The 17,575-nt window shown below is 47.4% G+C and overlaps 1 protein-coding gene across 7 annotated transcripts in view; it reads right to left on the bottom strand.

Annotated features, from left to right (window-relative positions):
• AUTS2 (activator of transcription and developmental regulator AUTS2) overlaps positions 1–17,575 on the bottom strand; it is a 663,646-nt gene that overhangs the window by 437,604 nt on the left and 208,467 nt on the right. The window contains exon 1 of one of the 7 annotated variants that reach the window (XM_088066218.1): positions 11,887–11,975. The exons of the other annotated variants lie outside the window; for them this stretch is intronic. Coding sequence (XP_087922344.1) covers positions 11,887–11,934 — 48 coding nt within the window. The 5' untranslated portion in view covers positions 11,935–11,975. Of the gene's footprint in view, positions 1–11,886; positions 11,976–17,575 lie in introns of those variants that run through there. 7 annotated transcript variants of the gene reach the window in all.

The following is a 17,575-nucleotide window of genomic DNA, read 5'->3' as shown; positions in this document are numbered from 1 at the left end:
TCCCGAGGCAGTGACACGAGCACCTCCAGCCAGGCACGATGGCTTTCACTGCACTGATTGTGGGAGTTGGGATTACTGAAGGAAATTAAAGGCTATTGCTGATTTCTTACATACACCTCAGAGAATTATTCCAAAAAGGAAAAATATGTGACTGTCTGTCAACATCATGCAGACCAATCAGCGCTGTGCCTGTGTCTGTGTTTAAACCCAGAGGTATTATATGTCTAATGTAATTACACATTAAACACTGCATGCAATGTTCAGACCTACAAGTATTACATTACATCTATAAACGTGCCCACACACAGACACTTCTAGACAAGTCTTTTGAGTTTTGACTGTGGTCATGATAAAAATCAGTTTGCAGCTGTGCAGGGAACTCTCCCCAGGTCAGTACTGAGCACTGTTTCACACAGACTCCATTCTTGGATAGAAATGTTGTGGGAACACGGGCTCTATCCTGGCTCTTGAAGAGGATGAAAGAAATAATGTGACAGCAATGGATATGCTGGACTTGAGAGTGTCCCCTGATGTGCTGAGTGCCAGGAGAGAGGGCAGCACCGTCCTGCCAGCAGAGCCAGCCTTCCCTGCCACTGACTGTGCAGTGAGGACAGCAAACCACACTGGCAGCAGCCACTTCCATCCCTCCATCCCTCCCTGTCATCAGCTGTCTGTGCTGAGGAGGAAAGTGGGATTTTGTGCTCCCAGTTTCTGTCACGGACACACCACAGTGATATTCAAGCGCTGGATGAGCCTGTTTGCTAAGACAAAACCAGAAACCTTCAACCTGAACCTTGAGCTGAGGAGAGAGATGATTTTGGCTTGTCTTTGGTTTCCCCTTTTTCACATGGACAGAGGGAAGGGAAGTCTGGGAAGCTGGAGAGGCCACAGCAGGAGCAGGAAGGTGAGGGCTCACCCTGGCACCAGGCTTCCCACGACCTCCAGGAGCACAAGGAGAGCAGCACACCCCAAGCTCTGACACCACCAGGGCCATCCCCAGGAGGAAAAGCAGCTCTCTCCTGTCAGCAGGGAGAACAGCAGCCCCAGGGAGAGGGGACACTGCAGTGTGAGGTGTCCCTGCCACCTCCCACACACCACATGGGTGCCTCTCTCTGCAAACCTGCCAGCCTGGCCCCCTCCCATCCTCATCCCACTGCCACCCCCCGTGTCCTTGCTGCTGCAAACAGCTCATTTCAGAGGGAACCTGCACATGGAAGCAGAGGACACAGCAGGTGATGAACCCCAGTGGTACCGAGGGCAAGGAATCCAAACCAGGTCATGAGAGAGGCAGAATGGAAACCAGCACTAAACTGTCTCTGACAGGCACTTGATTCTCTCCATCCAGCAGTGCTGTTAATGTATTCTAACACAGTTCCAGCTTTAACTCTCCTGGATTGACAACAGAATTGAATTACCCTTCCAAATCTCTCTCTTTCAACTTGTCATAAGGTTTTTTAATCCAACAAGAAGCACTTCCTTGGCAGAGTTGCCATTGTTATATTTTTTTCCCAGCTTTTCTGATTTAGGGATTTAATCTTTTTAGCCATGAATTGACTTCTCTGAACTAGCACTCACAGGAAAAAAAAAAAAAAAAAATTCAGCTCTTGCTTGCCATGCAAGCTGCCAAGTTCCCTAGGACCAGATGGAATGGATCCTGGGCTTTTAAAGGAGATCACTGACAGTCACAGAGAACACAACAAACACAGGCGAAGTTTCAAGAGGGCTGGACAAAGATTGATGACAACACAGGAATGACAGAATGCTAAACAAGGAAATAGAGGCACTATCTGTTCATCTCCAACATCTGTGTTGTGTAGAACCCTGGGAGCTGCAAACCCTGCTCCAGTAAAGCTGCAGAGTAATGCAAACCACGTGCAGAGATGGGGACACACTGCCCTGCCCCACACTGGGCTCAGCCCCTGCCAGCTCCCACTGCTCAGAACTCCTTTCCAAACAAATAGAGCAAAGCAGAAACATCAGCTATAGGGAAAGGAAAAAGGAGACATTTAAATCATTGCTGTTTGCCTTAAAGTGTAATTCTAACAGGGCACACTGGAGCTCCACACAGCTGAAAAGGGGGACAGAAAGATCATTACAGAATATTTCTGTGATTATCACTGAGCTATAGGCAGCATTTGTGCATGGGCACAGCTTAATTCCCCTCCTTTAAGCTCCTCTGCCTTCTTTCCCAGTTTATATTTGGATGCTCAAGAAAGGAACTATTTAGTTACTGAACCCAAGTTTATGATACAGACAGTGAAATTCAATCCCATCTTTTAAGGAGATTAGGACCTACACACAGACCTTTGAACCTGCTGTGTTACCGTGTTGGCTTTCACAGCTCATCCCCAAAGGAATAAAATTACTCCATTTAATTAGACTCCAGCTCTCCTCACTTGCCCCAGAAGTTTCCTGTCACCTCACTCAATTGTGAATGTAATTTAGGCTTAAAGATTTGTCCTGATTTTTTACTGGGGTGCTGAAGAGCTTTGCAATGCAATAATTCACCCATCTTCCAACTTTTCTGGGGACACTACAATGGAAATGCTGCTTGCCTTCTCTTGCTTCTGTGCCTTGTCCAGTGGCTTCAGAGAAATGCATCAGAATTGCCTCCAAAATGACAATGCTCCTGATAACACATTTGCCTTCACACCCATTTTATGGCTGGAGAAAATGAAGCATGTAGAAGAGGCAATGTGAGATTCTCCTTCCCAGAGCCAGAGCACTTTCACTCCCTGGGAATCCAGCAATTAGAACCACCCTGTAATCACTGTGTGACATGCCTTTGTCTGAAGGTAACAGCCACAGCCAAATCCAAAGCTGCAGAGCTCGGTGGGTGTTGAAGAACATGTGTTTTATGCAGAAGTCACCACACAGGACAAGATGTTTCAGACAGAGCTGCCCCAGTGCCACCAGCACAGAGAACGGCTGTGCTGGGCCACATCAAAGGGTCTTGCTCAGCATCCTCTCTCCAACAGTGGCCATAAATGGGTGTCCAAAGGAAGAGAATAAAAATAGGATAAGTACATATAATACTCCTGTCTCTCTATTTATATGCCTGCATCTTTCCCCCTTGCTTCCACCACCAGTCACTCCCAGCTCACTGAGCTCCTGTCAGGGGTTCAGTGGCAATCCATTGATTTATTTTCCATTAATTGGCCCACTCTCCCACAAGTGATGTGAACTTTCAGCATCTACAGTTTCCTTGAGAACACCCATTTGCCCTGGCCAGCACCTTCCCAAAGAACAACCTGATCTCCTGCAGCTGGGCTCTCACCAACATCCCTTGGCATCTCCTGGTGTTTCAGGAGAAACACACCTGGTTTCTGGTGTCCTGCCCAAATTCACAGACCTCTGCCACGTCCCCTTTCCTTTTCCCCCTGCCTGAGGGGCTGTAGTTCATTCAGTTCTTCCTCACACAGACCCCTCTGAACAGCCTTGCCTTTCCTCTCTGAGCCCTCGGTGTCTGCAGGTCTTTGGAGAGGGAATGATGAGAGCAGCACATGGCCCTGACACAGGGAAATCAGGAATTTCTATTCCATCACAGCAATGTTCCCTGCTCCATCCTTAGGATGCTCCCTTACCTTTAGCTGGTTTGTCTTTCATAGCACTGCTGAGTGATGTGCTGATGTCTTAATGGAAATATCCATTATAACCCCAAAATCTGTGCCTAGAAATGGAGTTGGAACCTCCCTGATTTCACTTTTGCATGGCAATCAGCTCAGAGTCCATCATTTCATTAGGATGCTTTAGGGAAGAGCCACCAGAGTCCCTAAAAGCAGCATAAGGCACCCATGCTTTGGCACAGGTTTGCTGCTAAAGTGAACTCAGACACACGAATCTCACTCAGAATCCCCTCTCCACCCCATCCTCTGGCCCTGCACCTACCCCACACTGTAATAAAACAGGATTTTAACAGGCCTGGTGCTGTCTCATACAACCAGTCTCTTCAAATTTGCTAAAAGCACATATAAATATTTCATAGAGCAGACAATGCTGCTCTCACATCTGATTGCAAACAAGATATTTTTTTTCTCCCAAACAAATCCAATAACTTGATTACCTGCTCCGGTCTGTTCTTATTTTTTCTGCTGCACAATTTTCAAATATTTGCAGTTGTAAGTCTTTCAAAGCTTTAATTTGCTTAAAATGATTCACAAGCACCTTGTTAATCTTTTATCAGTTTTATTACAAACTGTAAACAAAACCCAGTTCTTAAATAATTAAAGGGCAGAACTAGCCCTCAGGCAAATGAAGTCCAGGAGGGGAGAATAAAAAATTTAAAAATCAGAGTAAGCCTGTATTTTTTTTTTTCCCCCCTTCCCATCTACAGAATTGGTGAATCTAGCTTCAAAACGAAGAGGAATTCAAAAAGAACAGATTGTGTGTGACATCCTCCCAGCCAGTTTCTCTCATCTACTGTGTCCTGAATATTAATCCATCAAGTAGCCACGCGTTACTGGCCACGGAGTTAAACACACCACAGGCTCTCAAGTCAAAAGTTGGGTCCCAGACAGCGGCTCAAGGGAGTTCCTGTGCATTTCTGAGTGCCTGAACCTGCCTCCTGATCAGCCCAGGGGATCCCTCGCAGGCAGCAGCCCCAAGGGAAGGCAGCTGGAGCACTCCTGTCCCCAGGGACACCCCAGCACCTCCTCCTGCCACCCCTGGGCACAGCCATGGGACAACTCCTGCCCACAGCTCCAGTGCCTCCAGCTCCTGGTGATGCCCTGGGAAGGCTGAGCTGGAACAGAGGCTGACAGAGCTGAAGAATAAAGTAGGGATTTATTCAAAGGCCCTAAAGGACACACCTTGGGCAGTACAAGAGCCTGGCCAGGGCTACACCCAGGATGGACCAAAAATGGTTACAAAATGGTGACAAGGTCTCATATTTTCATAGATTTAGGTCTATCTGCATATGGGGGTTAATTGTCCAATTACAGCTTCAGATGATGAAATCTCATCCTGCTTGTTTTCTCTCCTCAGTCCACCCTTGTTTCTGCTTTTGGGCCTGAAACTTGTAAGGATTGTCCTTGGTATCAAGCTAGAAAAGGAATTGTTCTGTCTGCCTGCTCTGTGAAGAGAGTTCACTAACTCTTCATATGAAGCTCAAAACCACACACCTAGGAAACACAGAATATGAAAAACATGAAAGCTAAAATTAAGGCATCATTGGCACAGTGGTGAAAGCAGCCCCTGCTTGGAGAAACCCCACAGAAACCCCCAGAAAGGAGGCACCAGGATGAGCAGAAATGTTGATACAAAACTTCCAGCTTTCTAACCTCTTGAGAATTTCCTAAGGTATTCAAATGGCATTTCCCTCTAGTTACAGAAAAAGACCACTTCTAATGAAGCTTTCCAAAGCACTGCAATTGGAAGAAAACCTAAGGAACTATGAAGGCAAGACTGAGCAAATTCTAATTATCTTTTGAAGGCTACACTACCATGCACACAAAAATGGATTTAAATGCATTACAGACCTAAAAACGTGTAATGGATGCATTGCCAGCCTATTACATGCAGCTCATTGTGCAAAGGTTTTTGGTTGTATGTTTTGTGCAGTGGGCTGTAAAAGTTGCTTAACAGAAGAAAATACATTTGATTAAAAATTTACATCAGAAGAATGTAACAGGGTTGGTTTTTTTTCCCTCTACTATTTTATCTGCCACTGACTATTCCCATTAGTATTCAGTTCTTCTCAGCCTCACAAGAATATGCAAAAAACAAGGACTAAAGATGGAAAAGTTTGAGGTCTAGATCCAAATCCATATTAAAGACAAAGCTGTCCAGAAGCTGGCTCCAGGTGGGGAAAAAGAAAAAGCACACATTCCCATTTATAAGTGGGAGGACCCTGAAGTGTCACTGAGATGTTTGAACAGTTCTGCCCCAGTGACTCTTTTTGTGAGAGATCTCAGGGGGAAGGCGGGTGGTGCTGGGATTTCCTGATGCTGCGAGGGGCAGGAGCAGCCCTTGAGTCACACAGGACACAAACACTGCCCCAGATCAAGGAAGGAAAAACCCTTTCCATCTCTACCACATTCCCAGGAAAGCCTGAAGAACTCAGAGGCCCTCGCTGATAACCATTTACAGCAAAAGAACAAGCGGCAAACGTTCAATGTGTGGCATGGAAAGAAATCAGAATGATTTTACAGCTCACTTAAACACCCTGATCCAAAAGCACACAGGGTCCAGCCCAACTACCAACAACTGGCAGAACTGAGAAACATCCATTGAAGTCAAAATAAATAAGCAGACACATAAATAAAGCAAAAATAAATAAATAAGTACTTCAGTCATTTCTGCAGCCCAGGGGTGGCACTGGATGATTTTTAAAGACCTCTCTAAGCCAAACCACTCTATGATTTTATGATTTGTATCCACAAGTAAATGAAATCCCTACATCTGTCTTCCTTGATTACACCCAATCTCTGTTCACAAGAACATAAAATGACAAATCTCACTCGTTTCCCCAAAATGCTGTCAGTCACAGTTGCAACACGATTTTTAAAATGCAAACTTGTACTACTCATAGGCAGGAAAGGAAAAAATTGAAAAATTTTGGCATCTAAAAGCATATAAAAATAGTGAACCAGGTGCTGAGTAATTCAGGACAGCTCATCCCTTGGCTGATCATCCCCATTAGTTTTAGGAGGAACATCTGATTTCACACCTGCATAAATCCTTCTACAAGGCAACAAGGGAAAGAAGTAGCAAAGAGGAATAAATAAAACAGCGCAATTATCTCCAGCAAACACTTTTGGTGAAAGAACAGGTGGGTTCCCAGCTCCCAGGGTGGTGTGAGTGCCAGTGGAGCAGCCTGGATGTGCCTCTGTCACCCACACCCTGCAATCCCTGACTCCAGAGAGCCACGGGTGTGGATTTCTGGGAGGGCTCACCAGGGAAAATGAATGTTGTGGTGAGCTCAGGACATCAGGCTGATTCATCACCTCAGCTGTCAGGCTCTGCAGAGCGCTCTAGGATGCAAACTCTGTGCAACATTTCAGTATCTGGACTTAAGGAAAGGTGTTCCCTACCCCAGCAAGGGCAGGAAATGGTTTGGGATGAAAAACCTTGGTGTGGGGAGCGGGAGGGAGAAGAGGCTGTGCCACACAGGAGATAAATAACCAAATCTTTGTCAAACTACTGCTAAGAGGGACAAGACAAATAACGAGCAGAGTCAGGGATGAAAAAAAAACAAACCCTAAATTCTCTAAAAATACAGCCAACTCATGAATTCCCAGCTGCAGAACAGCCCTTTCAAGTTGCATCTCTCAGTGCTTGTCGAGCAAGATGCTTCCTGCCTCGAGCCCCTGCAGGAGCAGCACGGTCTAATGGAAGTCACATTTGATGTGCTCGGTGCTGCTCAGCACAGAGTGCCTGAATTACCGGGTGCAGACCTCATCACACTCTTAAAAAGTAATTTGGAACCAGGGCTTTGATTTAGATGGGCTTTATCCTTTACTTTCAAAGTACAACTGGTAATAATGTAGTCTGTGAGTTTAACATTTGAAACAGGGGTTCCATTTACCTCTTTGTACTTACTGGAGGAAAATGACTGTAATTGAAATCTTTCTGCTGGAAATGAAGCCCTTCTAACATTCAAAGTGGTTGCTTGTCCTTCAGGCTTTTTATTTTAGCTGTCAAAACTGTAAACTGCCTTTCAGAGTAGTGAGAGTCTTACAAGAGAGGATGAAATGAATGTACCCTGGATCTAGGTAGTGGGTGTTTTAATCTAATTTTCTAGCTAGGAATACAGCACTTCTCTCCCTTGGGCACAGCTGGGAACAGGAAAATTAAGCTTTGCTTCAGTTCAGCAATATCTATCAATGAACCTCAAACAAGGGGCAGGGCTTTTCAAGGACAAAGCAAAACCTTTCAAGTCCTCCATTTTCACCCATCAGATCCAGGCAGCAACACGTGAAGCCAGGCTTCACTCCCTCTGCCTCCCTCCACACGTCTCCCACACTTTCTAGAATTTCACAGATTTTTTTCCAAGAGCTTGCCTTCTTTCTTTCCCCCTTCAGATTAAACTAATTTCCTGGTGTCAGCAATATTATTCACATGAAGCCTTTGAATCTTAATTCCGGTGTAAATGCACCCAGACTGAATACGGGTATTGTGTCCCAGCAGCTCGTGGCCAAGTGACCTTAGAGTAAATCTTTGAAACAGAAAAACTTTGGGGTTTATCCTACAGGCTTCCTTTCAGTCTGCATTATAGCATGTTAGCAATTAGCTTGATAATAGACTCAAGATGAAGTTGTGGAGATTTCTACTTTAGTTGTTTTTCTTTTTATTATTATCTGGTTATTTTAATCACAACTAAAATTGTGCTGCTGGGGAAAGGCTTTATTGTGCTTGTCTACACAGCTTAAAAAAACACTTTGGATGACTTGAGCAAACTAACACACCAAAGCACATCGATTTCTTTCTCTCCTGTTTCCAGTTCCAACATGTCTTTAGGATAAAAGGTGACCATTTTTCAGGCTTTGTGTTGCACCCACAGATGCATGACCGCTTCCTACCAGTGCAAACCAGTCACTGAGCAAGCAGGCAGATGACATGAATGAAATGATGAAGAGATGTCAGGGTTCCAGGTGGATGGGATGAGTTTGGAAGCTCCCAGAAGAGCTGTGAGGGTTCAGTCCCTAAGGCTCAGGCCAGTTCCATGAGCACACACCTCTGTTTAGATCTCTGTAGATAACCCTGCTGGGATGAGCAGCATTCAAACACAACCAGTGGAACAGTTTAAGGAGGAAAGCACACTGACAGGCTGTCAATCTACATGGGAAGGAAGATTTTACAATGTACAAGCTTCCTGCAGTTACCTCTGACATGGATATAAATATATACATTATCAAAGCGGGGGCCTCAGACATCAACAACTTCTGAAGTAAACCAGAAGAAAAAAAAAATAAAAATTGTGATGGCCAGAGGCAAGGACATCAACTTCAGCAAAGGCAGTCAGGCAGTAAAAATGTCAATGAACTTCTTTACAAGAGAATTCAGAGGGAGCAGTGCAATGTCAGCACAGCAAGAGCAGCTCCAGTTGTGATTAACTGAGATACTGAACTGACAGGAGGGCACAGACCCAACCTCTTCCCAACCTAAAATGACCTCCCTTAAACAGAGATTATGTAACACTTCCACATGAGGAGAGCAAACTTAAATTAATGTGGGTTTCACAGGCTGCTGCCAGAAGAGACATCACTGTCCTTTCTGCTCCTGCAGGTACACACCACAGGGCTGTGCCCTCACTGGGACACACTGACCCGCCTGGAAACAAAGCCAGCACAAAAAAGGAATAAAGGCAGCACAAAAAGGGAATAAAGGCAGCTCAGGTGGAGCTGGGATCACCTCTCTGTGTGGGCTGACAAGGCCCAGATGGGAGTGGAGCACTCGTGCCAGCTGCAGAGGAGAAACTGCATCTCCAAGGGAGGTTTTAAATCCATTTAGACAAACTGCTGTAAAAAGCTGGTTTGAGAGTTTCAAAGGTTCTTCAGCTTAGCTCACATAAACCCAATTTCTAAGACCATGACAACGCAGAGGAGTTCCAAAAGAATTTGACCTAATTTTTTTAAGGCAGTGTGGTTGTACTACTGCAGAAACACTTGTTCCATGGAGTGTGTACCCAGTGTCCAGCCAGAGAACTGCAGCAGTTTAATAAATTCAGCATCAATTCACACCTAAGCCACACTAGCACAACTTTCACAGGCAGACAAGACTAGGAGCTAAAGCAGAGCAAGCCAAGCCCCAGCTGCAACAAGAATATTGACACCAAATCCTGTGTTCAGCAAGGGGGTACAGCCCATCCATGCAGCCAAACCCAAAATGGCTCAGGAACCTCCCATCACAAAACCCTCACTTCAAAAAAAAAAAGGGTTAACAGTCCCTCATCACACATGAAATCCAGCAGAAGACCAGGCATGCACTTCAGTTTTTGCCTTCCTGAGTGTGTGCATTATGGTTTGGGGCTTTTCTCCCCCCAGCAGATGAACAGACCTGGCACCTTCCCTGGTGGGTCAGAAGAAAGGCTGGTAAGGCACAAGTCACTGTAGGTTTACAGGTTAAATGGGTTTCCTGGATTTCATCCACACTCAAATTTCCCAGGTTGTAGATCTCAAAAATATCTCTGACAAAACTGGTATGACAGGTTATGTAACACTCCACAGAATCACCCGGTGACAGCAGAGCAGGAACATTATCTGCTCTGCTGAGGGACTCCAGGGCTTTCTGCATCAACTGCAAGGGGTGTCAAAAAAAAATAAAGAATAAAGGAACTGAATCACAAAATGTAGAGGAAAAAGAAATCCCCATGCGTTTTAAATAGCCAACCTCACCCACTGGCAAATAACTGGTGATTTCCTTAGATTATTTCCAGGAAGTTCTAGATGCTAAATATGCTGAGGTGATTTGTTTAATTAGAGATATTCATAGGTCTGATGCAACTTTAAAGAACACAGAATTATTGCAGAGAAACATCAAGAAGATAATAACCGCCCAATACAGCGAATTTTGCAGCCTTTTTAAGACTGCCCAAAACAAATGAAATGGAACAGTTACATCTGTGACACGTGCTGTTTGCAGCCTGGGATAAATGATAGGACAATCTTGTTAAATGAAATATATATGCTTTATGTTAAATGAAACACATACACTTTCACTGAGTGCAGTATAACTTGAGGCACAAAGACAAGCAATAAATCAATGTGGGACTATTTGCCAGAATAGGAAATTTCAGACTAACAGCACGTGCATGGCTTTTCCCTCTGCTCTAAGAGCAAATTGCTAACTGCTCAAGGATGTTTAGGGAACAGACAGCAGGGCTGCTTAGTGTTTTCACAGAAAGTTGTCTTGCTCTTTTCCCTATTTTGCTGGATTAAGGAAACAGCAAAGCCACATCCACATCCTGCCTGCATCTCAGCACCAGTGAAAATGGGATCAGTCTGTAACCTAGGGCAGGAGACCCTGCAGGAGATCCCCAGTGAAAATGGGATCAGCCTGTAACCTAGGGCAGGAGACCCTGCAGGAGATCCCCAGTGAAAATGGGATCAGCCTGTAACCTAGGGCAGGAGACCCTGCAGGAGATCCCCAGTGAAAATGGGATCAGCCTGTAACCTAGGGCAGGAGACCCTGCAGGAGATCCCCAGTGAAAATGCAGCACTGTTGAGCAGATTCCTGTGCAATCCCGGTCCATCCTCTCTCCCCATCCCTGTTCCTCTGCTTCCCCCAGGATCTGGGTACCAAGGCACGGATAAAGTAAAAGCTGAGTGCAAGAGGAAAATCCCCCAGCAAACACTCTGTTCTGTGCAACGGGAAATACAGCAAGCTCCACAGTAAACCCCACACCAAAGACTCCTGAACACATCTTGCTACTTTTTGATCAATAAAACCTCTTTCTTTCAGTAATAATTACGGCCAACTAAAAGGAGAATAAACAACTAACCTCCCTGCAGAAGCAGGTCACAACTCATAACGGGCTCCACAGAACAAGAAATATTCCTCCCTTTCAAGCTCCACATGAGGAAAACAAACACATCTCTATTTTTATATTTTTTTCCCCGACACGGCATTGGAGGAATCAGATGCGAGCTTTCCTCCACCTGCACCGTGCTGAAGTTGCTGCCGCATCTGCAGCCCGTGCCCCGCTCCGGGCACAGCCTTATCCATGGAGTCACAGAAAAAACAATTCCAATTCCCGGTAACACTTCCAGGGGCACAGCCTTATCCATGGAGTCACAGAAAAAACAATTCCAATTCCCGGTGACACTTCCAGGGGCACAGCCTTATCCATGGAGTCACAGAAAAAACAATTCCAATTCCCGGTGACACTTCCAGGGAAGGGGAGCAGCTGAGTGCCCGGGGAAGGGCTGCAGCAGAGGCTGGACTTACCTTCTCGGCATGCTTGAACTTCACGTAGAACCAGCTGGATTTGATCATTGTGTCCCCTGCTGCCCTCGGTCCCCGGCAGGGAAGGAGCCGGAGCTGTTCTGCGGGAGAGCGGCCGCTGTTCCCGGAGCGCCGGAGGGACGGGCGGGGAAAGCGCTGTGCGCGGAGCTCCGCGTGTGCCTGCCCTGTCCCTCCCTCCTGCCCGTGTCCCCTGTCCGTGTCCCTCCCTCCTGCCCGTGTCCGTCCCTCCTGCCCGTGTCCCCTGTCCGTGTCCCTCCCTCCTGCCCGTGTCCCCTGTCCGTGTCCCTCCCTCCTGCCCGTGTCCGTCTGTCCTGTCCCTCCCTCCTGCCCGTGTCCCTCCTTCCAGGCCGTCCCTCCCTCCTGCCCCTGTCCCTCCTGTCCCTGTCCCCTGCCTGTGTCACTCCTTCCTGCCCCTATCCCTGCCCCTGTATCCTCTCCGTGTCCCTTTTCCCTGTCCCTGCCCCTTTCCCCTGTCCGTGTCCCCTCTCCCTGTCCCTGCCCCTGTCCCCTATCCCTGCCCGTGTCCCTGTCCGTGTCCCCTGCCCGTGTCCCTGTCCCCTGCCCGTGTCCTCTATCCCTGTCCCTGTCCGTGTCCCTGTCCCCTGTCCGTGTTCCCTGTCCGTGTTCCCTGCCCGTGTCCCCTATCCCTGTCCGTGTCCCCTCTCTCCGCGCTGCCTCCCTCCAGCCCTGCCGGCTCCTCCCGGTGCTTTCACCGCCCCATCACGGCTGGCACATGTCAGTGAAGCCGGGAGCGGAGGCTGCTCCGGCGCTGGCAGCCGCCCAGGCCCGTGACCTCCCCCAGCGGGATGAATAATGAATCCCAGCAATTCCCCGCAGACACGGATTAACACCTGGCTAAACATCATTCTGACAATGAGCCTGCCAGAGCCCCGCGTTAACCCCTCGCTCGCCCACCCGGCAGGGCGGGGATGCTCTGGAGGCTGGCCCGCAGTGCCCTCCCCTACCCAAACCAAGATTACAGGACTATATATAGTTTAGAAACAATAAAGCCTCTTAGGCATAAAGCAAATGTCTCCTTTTCGGTTCTGCAGCTGCAGAAACGCTGCCGTGGAACCAGAGCAAGTCCTCAGGAGCCAGACTCGCTCCTGGATCTCCCTTTCTCAGCCCCCCCTCTACAAACACCCTTGTAAGCTGTGATGCTGTCAGGTTCGTGCTTTAAAATAACATCTGTAAGGGAAAAAAAACACAAAAAAACTCCCAAACCAAACCCAACAGAACAACCACCACTAGCAAATTGAGCTAATGCATAGAAAATCCCGGGTAGTCACTGCTCAGAGTGTTTGTTCAGAAACACTGCCCAATTCCCTGGTTCTGCTCAAAGAGTGAGGTTCAGAATTTCATTACAGAAGTAAAAAAAAGTCACTTCATTTTGCTGCTTTAAACAGCTGTCTGGTTAAGTGGGAGTCTCACAGTATCCCATCCCAACAAAAGAGGATAATTTGCTTCTCGTCATCTTCAGATCATGACTTTATAGATTTTTCTTGTCTCCCTTATATCATACCTCCCAGACTATTAAATTTCTCCTTGTAGGTAGGCTGTGCATGTCTCCACAGATCCATTTCATCACTCCCTGTACCTTTTCTACCTCTAGGTATCTTTTTCATGGGCAGAGGGAGATGGAATAAATACATTTACCACTGATTTACCATCTCCTCCTATATGTGCACACAAGAGATATAAAGCAGGTGAAACAGACCCTGAAACCTAGTTTGTCAGTATTACTCACCTAAAAAGTCCTGTCCGTGCTGATAACAGTGTCAGTGCATTATCTGAAAGTGGTGCCTTTGGCAACCTGGCTTCTCATTCACCTGCCAGCAGAGGTTTCTGGAACTTTCCATAAGCTAGGGCTTACACAAGGGATCCAAACGCAAATACTGACCAGTAATGGTCACTGCATTTTGGTGGAGCTGAGGCTGCTCAGTCCTGCTCTGCCCTGAGACCTCTTCCCTGCTCACAACACTCTGTTCAGTCCCTGTTCCTCCCTGCTCACACAGGGAATTGGGATGAAGCCCTTTCCAAACCCCTCACTGCAGTCAGCTGGTTCAAATCACAGCCATTCATGGCCATAGCTGCCAGAAATGACTTTCCATTGATGCCACAGAAGAATATCCCCAACTCTCTCTTTAGTTCTGCATTCCTGTGGGAGAATTAACCTATGCTAAAAGGGTGCTAAAACACCCCAGGGCGTTTTTTGGAAGTGGAGATGTTAAAAGTGGATGAGAAGGTCTCCAGAAGGGAGCAACATAAAAAGAAAATTAAAATTAAAAATTTTTATCAGCATCTCCTATTTTCTGTGTGCCTCAAAAGCTGCTTTTTGAAGTAGCAAATGAATAAATGGGACAGATCTGGCTGTGGATTTGACTGAGATCAGTAAAATCAGTCAAATCAGGTGAGAGCCTCACTCCCTCTCCAGCTGCTGCAGCAGCACACAGAGCACAGCCTGGTGTAGAGCAGGATCCACTGAGCTCTCCTGGTGTCAGAGCAGGATTCCCTGAGCTCTCCTGGTGTCAGCAGGATTCCCTGAGCTCTCCTGGTGTCAGAGCAGGATCCACTGAGCTCTCCTGGTGTAGAGCAGGATCCACTGAGCTCTCCTGGTGTCAGAGCAGGATTCCCTGAGCTCTCCTGGTGTCAGAGCAGGATCCACTGAGCTCTCCTGGTGTCAGAGCAGGATCCACTGAGCTCTCCTGGTGTCAGAGCAGGATTCCCTGAGCTCTCCTGGTGTCAGAGGAGGATTCCCTGAGCTCTCCTGGTGTAGGAGCAGGATTCCCTGAGCTCTCCTGGTGTCAGCAGGATTCCCTGAGCTCTCCTGGTGTCAGAGCAGGATTCCCTGAGCTCTCCTGGTGTCGGAGCAGGATTCCCTGAGCTCTCCTGGTGTCAGAGCAGGATTCCCTGAGCTCTCCTGGTGTCAGAGGAGGATTCCCTGAGCTCTCCTGGTGTCAGAGCAGGATTCACCAAGCTGTCCTGCTCCCATTCCAGGGAGTTGGTCCCTGCACTGCCCCGGTGCCCGTGGCCCTTGGGGCAGGAGCAGAGGGCGCAGCCAGCACCGAGTACCAAGCACAAACAGCTGGGGCTCACAGCAGTCACCAGGCCCTGGGTGTTTTCCACTGGTTCATTAGCATCTGGCAGGACCTGAAGTTCCAGGGTCACAAAACACTGAGCTATTCTTTTATTTCAGGAAAATGCACAGCGACATCCCTCGAGAGCTGTCCTTTTGCAATCAAAGGACAAGTGCAGCGCAGGGGATGGAGATGGGGAATTTGCATCCATCACATCCCCCAGCCGGGCAGGGACGAGCCCAGCGTGCCACAAATTGCTCATTTTGTGTTGAACTGTGTCATTTTGTGTTGAAAACCCCCAGATCAGCATCCACAAACAGCCCCTGGCAGCAGCAGGGCCCAGTGATTCCTTACAGCACTGACAGCTGCGTGGCTTTGCACACACACACACAAAGTACACACCAGCTTAAGTTTTCAACACTTCATCTTTGCAATAGGACAAAACACACCGTTTATTTTCAATCCTGCAGTGCCAGCAGTTTCTCTGAGCTGTGTTTGGTTCTGTTTCATAGAGCTATGCTCTTTATGGAGTGTGATAACAACAGCTTCACTCCTCTTTGCCAGTTCACTCCCTAGGGAGCTGGTGGTGGCACCACAGGGATGGGGATCCACCCCTGAAAGGGCTGCACTCACCTCCAGAACCCTGTCAGCCCACACCAGTCACCCAGCAATCACATGGAACACTGTTCCTGTTCTGAGTTTGTACAGCCAAAATCCCAGCTTGTTTTCATATGACCCCAAAAAGCCAACAATGCTTCTGTAGAATATTCACAATTGTCCCAGAATAATCATACTTTGATTATTCAGCAGGTTTTGCCATACTCTAATAAACCATTTCAACTGTGAGACAGTGTAGAAAGGAATTGAAATAACTCCTTTTTAACAGACCATTGGTTCTAAGCCTTTTAATACACCCTAATGTATATTTAGATATCGATCCACGTTCATTTCAATTATTCCCCATGACAAAGCTGATCACACACTAATGCAATGTGCAGTGTAACTGTGAGTACTGAGTTGGTTTTTAAATCTCCTAACAGCAGTGGGTCCCTCCTCCTCTCTGCCTTTGGTTTGCTGGTAAGTCAGAGTAACATCTTGGTGCCACAAGGGAGGGGGGTAAGGAGCAAACCAGGCAAAATTTCCTCTGTTTTCAGTTTCCTGAGGCAGCAGAAATGCTTTGAAGAGCCCAGAGCCAATCCTGGAGGAAGCTGAAGAGCCCTGACCCTTGTGCCAAGCAAAAGCAATCTCTGTGTGTGTGTGCAGGGGGACTAAAGCTAAAGCAAGATGGTGCATTTGCAGCAGGGACTGCATCCAAGATGAATTACAGCCATTCCTGTGTTCTTGGCACTACAAGAGCAGAAAATCATCTCCCTCCCTATTATCATAATAGCTTTCACACTTCCCAACCAGCAGAGTGAAGTGTGGGGATGCTGAAAGAAACAGCACATAAACAACAAACAGAAAGTTTAGATAAATAAGAAGATCCCATCTCCAGAAAATGTTTACAGCAATTCTTATAATTAGCCTGTGGGGAGGGCGGAAAAAGAGGGGGGGGAAGGCAATTTGGAATAAGTATAAATAAAAAGGATTTTGAAATGTTTTTCACGGATCAGAATGGCTCCTAATGTAGCAGCCAAAGCAGGGATCCCTGGGAGATTAAATGAAGCTGAGAGCAAAGCTTGTGGGATCTGCAAGCCTACTGAGAGAGAAAGCTTTTCCCAAATTCAGAGAACTGTGGAGTAACTTGGATTCTACAAACGTAGCACAAATGCTGGAGCTCCTGCCTGCCTCTGAACATGCCCAGCACTCCCCCAGCTCTAAAGCAGCAAACACCCAGCTCACTTCCAGGCACCCATATTCCACAGCAGCCTTTCTGCTTTAACCCAGAACCAGATTTGTATTCCAGCACGTCACATCCTAGCAGGAGTCAGAGAGGAAAGGCTCAGACTGCCCAAACTCAAACAAATCAGTGGCTACATCCCAGAACCAGCAGAACAAATGAGGCGTCCGCAGCCTCCCGAGGCCAGTGCTGCCAGACCTTTGTGGGTCACAGGGAGGTACCACAGGGAACTCTCATTTTCCAGGCTAATAGAAAGCACTGTGGGATTTGCTGTCTCGTTATTAACGTGGTAACAATCCCATCTTGTACCTCAGGACCCCGCTCACCCATCGACACCATCTGCTCTTTCATCTCCAGTGCTGCTGAGTCAATCCCATGGAGAACATGCTGCTGTCAATTTGGGCTTGTGTGCATGGCTGCAGAGAAACCCTGCAGGTCACTGCTCTGAGCCCAGCGTGGGCTGGCAGGCTCCAGGAGCCTTCACCCCCACCAAGAGCAGCCACAGGATGGGCTGTACCCCGTGTCTGGTGTTCCTGGGGCTGCCACCCTTTCTGCCCAGGACATCAACACCACCAGCATCACCCTTTCTACAGAAAGTTGTTGTTTTTTTCCTTCCCAGTGACTAAGAAGTGCAAGTGACATTTCCCCTGGCAGCTCTAAGCCCTGTCAGGCCTGTCAGTGCTGTGAGGTCTTACAGCTGCCTTTCCCCTGGAATAGGATAAAGCCTAATAAGTCAGGCCACCTGACTCAAAGA

The sequence above is a fragment of the Pseudopodoces humilis genome, chromosome 23 (assembly GCF_049639895.1).
Source record: "Pseudopodoces humilis isolate 2021_Gansu_Grassland_sample_001 chromosome 23, ASM4963989v1, whole genome shotgun sequence".
Lineage (NCBI taxonomy): Eukaryota > Metazoa > Chordata > Aves > Passeriformes > Paridae > Pseudopodoces > Pseudopodoces humilis.
The sequence above is the reverse complement of the archived record's forward strand: the minus strand, read 5'-3'. Positions and strand labels throughout refer to the sequence as shown.